The 10,696-nt window shown below is 31.5% G+C and overlaps 2 protein-coding genes across 3 annotated transcripts; one reads left to right on the top strand and one right to left on the bottom strand.

Annotated features, from left to right (window-relative positions):
* Window positions 1-3,633: 3,633 nt before the first annotated feature.
* Window positions 3,634-5,048, bottom strand: LOC130893615 (serine-arginine protein 55-like). Its single transcript, XM_057799849.1, has one exon. The coding sequence runs from the start codon at window positions 4,904-4,906 to the stop codon at window positions 4,181-4,183; it is 726 nt and encodes a 241-aa protein (XP_057655832.1). The 5' UTR covers window positions 4,907-5,048; the 3' UTR covers window positions 3,634-4,180.
* Window positions 5,049-5,413: 365 nt separating this feature from the next.
* On the top strand, window positions 5,414-10,235 carry LOC130893614 (homeobox protein TGIF2-like). 2 transcript variants are annotated; one of them, XM_057799848.1, is made up of 4 exons: window positions 5,414-5,862; window positions 6,424-6,680; window positions 7,266-7,621; window positions 8,140-10,235. In XM_057799848.1, exons 1-4 carry the CDS (start codon window positions 5,847-5,849, stop codon window positions 8,393-8,395), a joined length of 885 nt encoding a protein of 294 aa, XP_057655831.1. In that variant the 5' UTR covers window positions 5,414-5,846; the 3' UTR covers window positions 8,396-10,235. The 2 variants fall into 2 exon arrangements, with proteins under 2 accessions (XP_057655831.1, XP_057655830.1); XM_057799847.1 differs by lacking the exon at window positions 5,414-5,862 and having other exon boundaries at window positions 6,257-6,680.
* Window positions 10,236-10,696: the final 461 nt, after the last annotated feature.

Here is a 10,696-nt window from a genome sequence, read left to right as displayed (position 1 = left end):
ATTTTTTGCATTACGTGACCCTATTCAAGCTTTCATGTTATAGAAAAAGGAAAACCAATTGATTATGACAATGATTGGTGGATTGATTGTGCCTTTTTGGTAGATATGAATAAACACTTGACTGATCTGAATATAAAGTTACAGGGTAAAAAGCTGATTGTCACTCAAACGTATTCATATATTCAAGCCTTTGAAACAAAGTTGAGGCTGTGAGAAAATCGGGTAAAAAATCAAACTTTGGACCATTTCCCTCATCATTTGGCATAGTGGACCAAAAAAATTTGGATGAATATTCTCAACTTCTGCAAAATTTGATACGGAATTCAACAATCGTTTTGAAGTCTGTCACAAAATGAATGAAATGGAATTCCCAATTTTAAACAATCCATTCAATTTCACAGGCACCAGTTCATTTGCAAATGTTGTTGATAGATCTTCAATCGGACAGTATTTTGAAAGAAAAATTTAATGAGATTAACGCTCTTACATTTTATACACAATATTTCAAGAGTTTCGATAATTACCCGGAATTGACAAAGCATGCAGCACGTATTCTCTGTATGTTTGGTAGCACCTATTTATGTGAGCAGATTGAAAATAAATAAGAATAAACATCGCACAAGACTTATGAATGAACATCTCCAATTAATTCTTAAAATAACTACAACGAATGATACTTGAAATGCCAAAAACAAGAGAATTCAGGTGTCTGGATGCTCGAACTCAACATGATTAACTACCAACTTTTATAACTTTGATATGATACAGCTGTATATTATACACTTATATAATTTAATAAATAAAATGTTATAATAATTCAGTTCATTTTTTTTATGTTTGTCCTCTGCGAAATTGAGTTTGACATCTCTGCTGTACACCAACATCTATAGTCGTAGAGACCATATTCCGACCCTAGCAGAAACAATGGTGAATTTAACAGCCTTCAAGGTTCACCTTGTATACCCTAGATATCCAATTCAGATATAACAGATACAATTCAATTCAGACTTACACATCCAATTCAGGTATAACTTTGGACAACTATGGTCAACAATAAAATGCTGCTCATCGCAAATAGTGCTCAAATCCTAGTGTCGCAAATCGTATAAACTTTGTTGTCTCGAGAAATACCTGCAAGCAGACCATAGATGCCTGCAAGAACGATTTAATGAGAGAATGAAAAACTCAATTATCCAAATGGATCATGTTCTTTCTGGTCTGTAAAGCAGTCAGGTAAGTAAAAAATTTTACCATTCACTAAAGAATATGGATCTCACTTACCGTAAAAAAGAAGACGGACTTGTTGGATCGGTTCAAATTCAACTCTTGATTCGCAGTGAAAAATACCACCCAATCTGCCTGGAGTTGATACATCGATGCCAGAAATTTCGGCACCATAATGGTGGCAAAACTTCTCAAAGGCTTGAACATCAATAAAGCGACTGGCCCAGATAGAATACCACCAATCGTATCGAAGTATTGCGCAGCTGAACTAACAAGTCTACTATGTAAACTCTTTTTCTCTATCATATAAAATAGGTTTCTTCCGTGCAGATTGGAAAATTGCTTGGAATAAACCCATACCAAAAAAAGATCCACCAGGTCGTTATTGATGAACACACACTGTAAATGACATCTCTTAAAACTTACCTTCAACAATAAGTAGGTTTGAAGTCAATCCTGGTGTTCTCCAGGGATGTATTTTGTGTCCTACTCTCCTTCTCCTGTACACTAACTCGATCTATAGCTTCTCCGACGATAGCACACTGGCGTCGTCCTTCAAATTAACCGCCCCAATAAATTCGGCTAACACCCAAATCCGTAGGCAGCAACAGACCACCACCATCAATACCGATTTTGAAAGCATTCTGGAGTGGGGTGGAAGCAATCTAACTGATTGAGTTTAATGTAGCAAAGACTCAGGTTTACACAAATATACAAATAAGGTTCGCAATGCGACTCAGTGGTCCTGTCTGGACATAAAATATCACCATCATGACAAAATCGCTTGTTGGGTGTTAAGGTTGGAAGCAATATGTCCTGGCAGAGTTGACCAGAAACTTAGAAACAGCTTAGAGGATAGAAGAAAGGTCGCTTATCAGACTCTGTTTTTATCGATACTGCCACGGCAAATGCTCTTCAGAGTTGTCCAATATAATACCACCTAGAGCAGCATTAACAATACTTATTCGACAGCAAGCGTGTCTCATGAATACCAAGCCTGCGGACGTCCGGAACTTGTATCGGGAATTCTTTTTTTGGAGAATAGCAAGTCTGTTAAATCAGCTACCAAGACACATCTCTCCCGAACACCATAACTTACAGAAGGTCAAGATCAATATCTACAGGCATCTCCACATGGCAGGCACCTCTCGAATTACCCGAGTGTAAAAGGATTTACTCTCTTGTGTTTGCTTTTTACATAAAAAAATAATATAATAAACAAGCATACCTGAACAATTATTTTCGTCCATAACTTGTCCAATTTAAACTGAGCACACTGTTTACACCACCACTCACAATTACTCTGTCTGACGCGCTTATTTAAACAGTTTACCTTCAGTCTCTAAAGACTTGGTTATCGAAGCGCGATCAGACAGTGTAATTGTGTGTTGATGTAAACAGTCTGTTCAGTATGAAATCACCAACGGTTCCAGAAATTCCAACTTAATAGTCCAATTTAAACCTATTTTCATGGTCACTCAGATGTTGGTTCCATAATATCGCGCCACCATTGAGAAAAATTCCAAGATTCTACATTCATATTTTATGTTGAAATATTTTAAAGTTTATATTAAAATAATTCCAACACAAAAATCCCAGTCAATTGGACCAGCACTTGAATCATTCATTATTTCACAGGCGGGGAGTTAAGATTCATGAATCGTTGCTCATCGCTAACTAGTGCGTCAATTTAAGAACGGGCTTGACTCGCTGCTCTACTGTTTTCACTCGAAATTACTGTAAATACAATTCCAATTTTATCGTAAAGATTTTTAGTGCAGATATTTTTTCAAAATTGTGATTTTAGTACAGAATTTACTTCTCATAATTACTTTTTTTATAAAAACGTGTAAGTTCTATAGTTTTTAGTAAAACTCCATTTGTATGCAACATCATTGTTTCAACTTTTTATGTACAGAATAGGTTTGGGTAAAAAGTAGTGTAGTCCCTTATATAATTATGTAGTTTGAGGAAATGATTTTTAATTAATATTAACTAATTCTGGTGTCAAAAGTTCACATGATATCACAGTTTAACAAATATAAAACTAAGAAATATATAAATAATAGGAAAGTTAATACTATGATTCAAGTACTTTAGAAAATATTTATGGTGAAGAAATATTTACAATATAAATGAGGGTTAACTAACACTTTATTGATAACTGGAACTTCGTAGTAAAACTGGGAAGAAATATTGAAAATTATTTGGACTATTTGGATTATTAAAGAGAATACATTTAAACTGTCAATGCTGAATAAATTTTCTCTCAAATTTTGGCTTCTGAACATTTTCAAGTTTAAGTTAATATTCAGCTAATTTAATTTGTCCATTAAATTGAACTTGTGTTTATTGGGGAAATTTGGTGCTTAAAGTATATAGATAAAGGGAGTTATACAAATCCATGTGTAGGAAGAAAAGCATCTTATATTACATTCAAATGGGTTTCACGTACAAGTTGTAGGTAATTTCCTGGAAGTCCTAGAGAATCTAATGGAAAGACTAAAATCTGAAAGTTACTTACCAAATTTGAAATATATTTTCTTATACAATCAGTAAAGAATTACATAATAATACATCAATCAAATAAACATATTGTTAGTAGAAAGTACATTTCAAAAATTACAAAAAAGTCATGGCTCTGTTATCATTTTTTTTCACACCTAAATAATACAATATCAGATTTAATACATATATATTGAAAAATTTCAAGGTAGTCAAAATATATTACATGGCAGTACTTAGTTCCACTGCCCATTAAAATAAACAAAAAAAGTTATGTACTCGATTTAATAAGATGCCTACAAAATACAACAAAATCTAAGAAAATAAAAAATATTGTCCACACAGTACCAAACATGAAATTATGAAAAACAGAATGATGCAATCAGATATATGCCATTAAACTTAATTTTAATGTTTAGACAACATACATTGTGAAATCTATTGGAACGACTTAACTTCGATCTTCAGACCTAGAGTTTGATCTTCTCTTATTGTCTTTGGAATGTGATCTAGACCTCGACTTAGAGTGACTTTTATTACGACTGACGCTTCTAGACTTAGAACGACGTCTAGATCTTGATCTGCTCCGACTTACTGATCTATTCTTTCGTCCTCCTCTTCTGTCTTCAAAAACTCTAATTCTACGACCGTTAATCTCAGTATCATCAAGTTTTTCAATAGCATTTTTCATATCACTATAGGATACAAATTCTACAACTCCTTCATTTGGAACTAATTTATGAGCATCTGCAAATGTTACTTCACCTGCTTTTCGCATGTAATCCTTCAAATCTTGCCAGCTACAACGACTGGATAAGTTTTCAACAATAACTCTATACTCAGTACGGGTAGGAGGGCCATATTTATCACGAGCTCTGGAATTATCATTTCTACCGCGTGAAGCACCATAACCTCTATCTCGACCACTTCCACGCCATTGATCGCTTCCCCTCGGAGTTCCTCTTGCCCTTTCGACGGTAATACGTTCACCCATCAACTCTTTACCATTTAATTCGTAACACGCATCATCGGCGTCTCTATGATCATCAAATTCCACAAAAGCATAACCATTTTTCATCGACACTTCTTTAATTCTTCCATACTTTCTGAAGAACTTTTCGAGGTCCCGTTCACGTATTTTATATGTAAGTCCTCCAACAAAAACACGAGTTGCCATTTTCGGGTGTAGAATGGCAAGTTTTAAAAATAATTTGCAAAAATTAAATAAACAGCTATTTACGTCAAATCTTTTTGAGGAAAAAAGGACGCGAGTTTGGCAAATGACAACCGAAGTGCTATTGGCGCTCTAACACTCTAACAGATATAAATCAGTTTAACCAACATTCTGGAGTCTGCTTTAGGGAACAACAAATTAAAGGTATTCACCTTTGATGTATTAGCACAAAATACGTATAAAAATATACTTACTACTTTTATCTTAATTGTTTCGATTTTTAACAATTTGCAAAGGGGGTCTACCATTCCTCGAAGGAGAAATCTACTATTTTCTAAATCCATCAGTTGCATTTAAAAGTGTGAATATTTATCTGAGTTCCATTGTGACAAAACTTTCCTGTTTCTAAAGTATCAAATCATAACATAATTTTGAGGAAATGTTAAATTAGAGTCCATTTGAAATACTGTGTAATGCCAGAGGTATCAATCACAGTTAGTTTTTGCTGTTCTTAGTTATGAGATAAATTTTTGGTTGGTAACATTTGTGATACATATACCGGCTACCGCCACACGATGTGCACTGTGCAGTGCTCATGTATAATGTCAATTTTGTACCTATAAATTTCAAGCCCGCGTGACAATCACTGTGTTTTAAAATTAATGTGGATTTCAGTTTAGTTCGGTAAATTATCAACAAAAACGAGTTTTAGTTTTATTTAATAGGTAGCAATTAACGTGATCAAGCTTTGTTTTTGCGAATTATTTTAATGCTTCTCAATATCCAGAAATATTAGTGTTATTTTGAAAACTTACATAAATGTAGCAACTTTTTATTTTTTCATTTAGAAAGCAGTTGAGACACTTGTATACGCTAGTGAATGTGAAATAGATTTCGAGTTTGTTTCATCAAAATAAAAATATTTTCGTACTAGTTGTCAACGATGAAAATGAATGTTCGTAAGTATAATTTGTTTTCGTGGCCTCTAAATTGGTATATAAGATTTCTATAACGATTTAACTGTATTATAACTGGTGGTATATGGTTAAATTTGATTTTAAGGAATGTATTAGATTTGTTTATTATTTTGTAAGATTCTAAGCGACCACGAGGTTGCTTGCTATTTGTCAGCTGTCATTTTTAATGTCATCCAAAAATGCTTTTCATTTTAAATGTTTGAAAATTAACGATGCTACGTTCGGATTTATTTCTATTTCCACAATTAAATACCAATGATATATATAAATAGCCAATAACAAAAGAAACAAGAGCAAGGAATAGTGAATTGAGCCAATGATATGCTTCAATTTTGTTTATTTGGAAATTAGTATTTAAAACTTTGAAACTTTATTTACTTTTGTTGTGATAGTCATTTAGGATACATTTGACAAAGTTGGCAAATAAATTGTCACTTTCAACTGTTTGTCATTTGTTTTACGTTGTCATGAAGATTTTATTTATTTGAGTTTGCATTCCATTTAAAAGTTTTGAAATGGACCCAATGAATAACTATTTTGCAGATCGAGAAAGATTTAGATCTGGCAGCAGTACTGACGAAAATGAATCCGGATCTGAACAAGAACATGAACTCATGTCCCAAAATGAACTTGCAATGATTAATTCTATCGGAGCTCCCGTCCGCAAACGAAGGGGAAACTTGCCTAAACATTCAGTGAAAATCTTAAAGAGATGGTTGTATGAACATCGGTATAATGCTTATCCAAGTGATGCTGAAAAATTAACACTCTCTCAAGAAGCCAACCTGACAGTTTTACAGGTAATTAACAAAAATTATGATAGTATTAGTATTCTGACAGTATTCTAATAACTCTAGTTTCTTTTACCTAAATTTTGATTGAAATATAAAAATTTAACGAAGTGAATTGTGAAATAAATGAAAGTGACTTACTTAAGCATAGTTAATAAAGGACTTCTTTAAAAAATTAGGGCAAAACTGAATTTTACCTAGATGATAGAATATCATAAGAGGAAAATTTTAACTAAAACCTCCAAAAATCCTCCCAGAATTTGATCCCTTGCTCACCAATGGTACTTTCACAAAAAATAGAAAGTGTACCAAAATTGGTTAAAATATTTTTCTAGTGATCAATAACAATAGGAAAGCATCTCTCAATTTGATTTTTTGATTTCTCTGCATTGCAAAAAAATTTGTTATAGGCTTTTCACATATTTAAAATTATATCTAGTGAGATAGAAAATTTATCATTTAAAAAAGACTTTGAACCAAACTTAGATGCTCCACTAGAAAAAGTATTTTGTTTCGTATTTCGTATTATTCAGCTATTTATCTCGATTTTTTTTACATTCTATAAAAATATGAAATTTTGCTTTTTACATGTAGGTTTGTAATTGGTTTATCAATGCAAGAAGAAGAATTTTACCTGAAATGATTAGAAGAGAAGGACATGATCCACTACACTATACAATATCTCGACGAGGTAAAAAATTGAGCAGTGTAAATGGTATGATTGATCAGCCATCTGTAAACTGGAATGGGGATTTGCCAGATATGAGAAGAAAGCGTATTAGGCTTGATCATGACTATGGGGACAGCATGACATTGATGTATCGCTCTGAAGAAGATAGCCCTAATGAGTATGAAAGCTCAAGTCCTAGTGAAGAAGAGAAGTTTACACCTTGGCAAACTGTCATCCGTTATGGTGTTCCAAGAGATGTAAATCATCCTGCTAATCGAGGGTAAGCATAAAAATATTAATTCATTATCCTAATTATCCTAATTAATATATATTCTTCTTATATAAAGTGTTATGAATCTGACAGAACAATATTTTGTTTTTGTTTCAAGAGGTTTTATAATAAGGGTGATAAACAACAGTAAAACAGAAAACACGAGGATGATATTTTGTTAACCTCAAAAATAACTAAATGAATGAAACACTATTGAACTTTTTCTCAATTGTTGGACTTTTAATATGGTTTCTGAAGTAGGTCCACTTTAGGACCTGTTTAGGTATTCTGTTCTCTTGACTTTTTACGAGTACATGCCCATACCAGATTAGTTTTATCAGTTTTTAATAAATTATTTTGTCGCATCAGTAATTTTTGTTTTTCTATCATATATTATTGCTTAAAAAATACTATTATTATTTAGTAAATATATTTTAAAATGGATTGAATTAAAATTTTATATCTTATTCACAGAACAATATATTTTTGGAAGAAAATTGTAAATGATTGTTTTATCTTTCTTTCAGAACACTCAAGGAGAACATCGGGGGCAGCGATTATTGGAATGCTCCTCATTCTCAAATTTCTCATCTATCACAGCTATCCCCACTTCCAAATCCTAAAGTACAAGTAGTTCCTACTCACTCTGATGAACACGTTAATCAAGATCCTTTAATAAGCGATACAGAGGACAGGGACAAATTCAAATGCTTATACTTACTTGTGGAAACTGCGGTTGCAGTACGACAACGTGAGAAGGAACAAAACGACACTCAAATATAGTTTAAAATGCCAAGTAGTGTTTAACCAATAGTGCCTTAAATTTAATCACAGATTAAAAAAAAATATATGCATCAAATTGTTTTAACTAAAGGAACAGTTTTCTATTGCAAAATTAAGGGACTGTAACTGTCTTGGTATTTATGGTTTAAAATTGTTACCTACTCTATAATAGCTTATGTATGCTTTTTTTAATATATCTAATTGAATTTGAAATCGCTGACTCAAATATTTCTGATATATAGATTAAAATTTTTTTCCATTGAAAAAAGTAACTAGTAAATTACAGTGAAAAAATATTTTCAATAAGCTAGTCAGTGTCAACAGATTGACAGAGTTTAATAGATTCCTCTATTTTAAGATTAGCATAACCTTTTTAATCTTCTCTCATACAATACAAATTAGTAACCAATCTTGTAAAACTAAGTTGTGTGTTTTCAATATATTTTGACTTTATTATCAAAAGTACTGATACATACTTAGTTGGAAGCAAGCTCTAAAAATCCTCCCTGTGTTATTTCTTATGAAAACTTACAAAGTATACAGAAGTTTGCATCCAATTGAATTAAACCATTTTTGGTTTAATGATATTTTACAATAAATTTAACAAATAACTTAGGCTTTGCAAGTATGACTAATTTGTTACTATTGTTGTTCAAATTATCATTTACGAGATCTTTGAGAAGATACACTATCACTAGTTTCCTGGTGAAATGATTATGTAATAGTGAATTAATTTCATTATCGCAAGTTTTCTATGGGATCTTGGCATAAAAACATGAAATTCCTGAGATTTATTCTTTTTCACTCGATATTATGTAGTCATTTTCTTCAACTTCATTTTATTCTTAATTGTATATATTTGTTAGTATCTTCCAGTTTTTTCTTTGTCAGATAAGTGATTTTGACTAAAGTACAATATATCAAGACTTTTCTATAGTAAATATTTCTCTAGTTTTCATATTATTTATTTTTTTCAGCCTTTTGAATCTTAATTTCAGTTTGGTTATATAAACTTTTTTTTCAACACTTTATTCAGTGTATTTGTTTGATTTTGCTTATTTTGCTAATTTTTATTTGGAAAAATGTAGAATTTAATTTAAAAAAAAAACATGAGATTTGTGAGAATTGTTTGAAAAACTATAATAAAACAAATCAAAATGTATGCCATTTCCCTTCAAACATAAAAACATTTTTCTTTTCTGTAAAAATTACAATACAATTATCACAAAGAAATGTGTAATTCATAAAAAACGTGCTACCACTCTAAAGGTTATTGCTCTGGTATCATATTTAAGGAAAGTACTTAAGTTTGGTTAAAATACATATATTATCTTTTAATTTACTAAATTTTGATCGATAAAATGTTTTTATAAGTGAATTTTTATACATGTTCCTTTAATTAAAACGAAATATTTTGATGTGGACAATATTCTATTTGTGAGAGTTATTTTTTCATATTTGAGACATTTATATGGATTTTCACCTTGAGCTCAAATTTGTTTATATATTATAAATATTGTATAAAGATGTACATGGTGATTCATAAGAATGGCAACGGCTTCTTTATTATTATTATGTTATGCATACTTGAATCATTTTCTTGCTAATTTTTTGAGGGATGTTAACTTAGGCGTGTTTGATAGATTGCCAGGTGCTATATTTTTAAGAATCACTTAAATTGCACCTGATATAATGTGAATAATGTGTGCCAGCCATTTTTGTTTTTATGACATAGAGTTTTATAGTAAGGTTGTAAGTTAGTTTCTAGTTTCATAATTTTTATTGTTTTAATTTTGATGTCTTTACTTCCAGAGAGATAATAAATGAATGTTTGCAATTAGTTCTCTATTTACTTATACAAAAAGTCAATGCATATGGGAAAAATGAAGAGAGAACCTATATATTCATTTAACTGATCTGGACAAGTATTCTCAAATCCTCGCTTGGAGCGATATCATTGAATGTTGAATGCTAGGGGATCAAAATTCATTGTTGTCTCGATTCTCATGCCATCTCCTCACAATAGGAACGTTCTCGCCAAAGAGGATATAATTGTAGTCATACACAATGCCGTGTGAAAAAAACCTGAATCTCTCGATTTTTATTATTAAATAGACAAATAACAGTATGAAATAGTTATTTTCCTAACAAGTGAGGAAAGTGATACTTTCCTGTACAGACACCATGCCATTTCAAATAAAAATAAAATTACAAGTGACACCTTAAAACTACTATATAATTGTTACAATAATACGTCAAGCTACCCTATATCGTAATTGTCGACCCATTACTTCGATGGTA

Source organism: Diorhabda carinulata, chromosome 5, assembly GCF_026250575.1.
Source record: "Diorhabda carinulata isolate Delta chromosome 5, icDioCari1.1, whole genome shotgun sequence".
Classification (NCBI taxonomy): domain Eukaryota; kingdom Metazoa; phylum Arthropoda; class Insecta; order Coleoptera; family Chrysomelidae; genus Diorhabda; species Diorhabda carinulata.
The sequence above is the reverse complement of the archived record's forward strand: the minus strand, read 5'-3'. Positions and strand labels throughout refer to the sequence as shown.

Bases quoted from the DNA above. Each gene is read 5' to 3' on its own strand.
- LOC130893615 (XM_057799849.1), bottom strand. From the start codon at position 4,906: ATGGCAACTCGTGTTTTTGTTGGAGGACTTACATATAAAATACGTGAA.
- LOC130893614 (XM_057799847.1), top strand. From the start codon at position 6,396: ATGGACCCAATGAATAACTATTTTGCAGATCGAGAAAGATTTAGATCT. The intron at 6,681-7,265 runs GTAATTAACAAA...TTTTACATGTAG, and splicing joins CCAACCTGACAGTTTTACAG to GTTTGTAATTGGTTTATCAA. The intron at 7,622-8,139 runs GTAAGCATAAAA...TCTTTCTTTCAG, and splicing joins AATCATCCTGCTAATCGAGG to AACACTCAAGGAGAACATCG.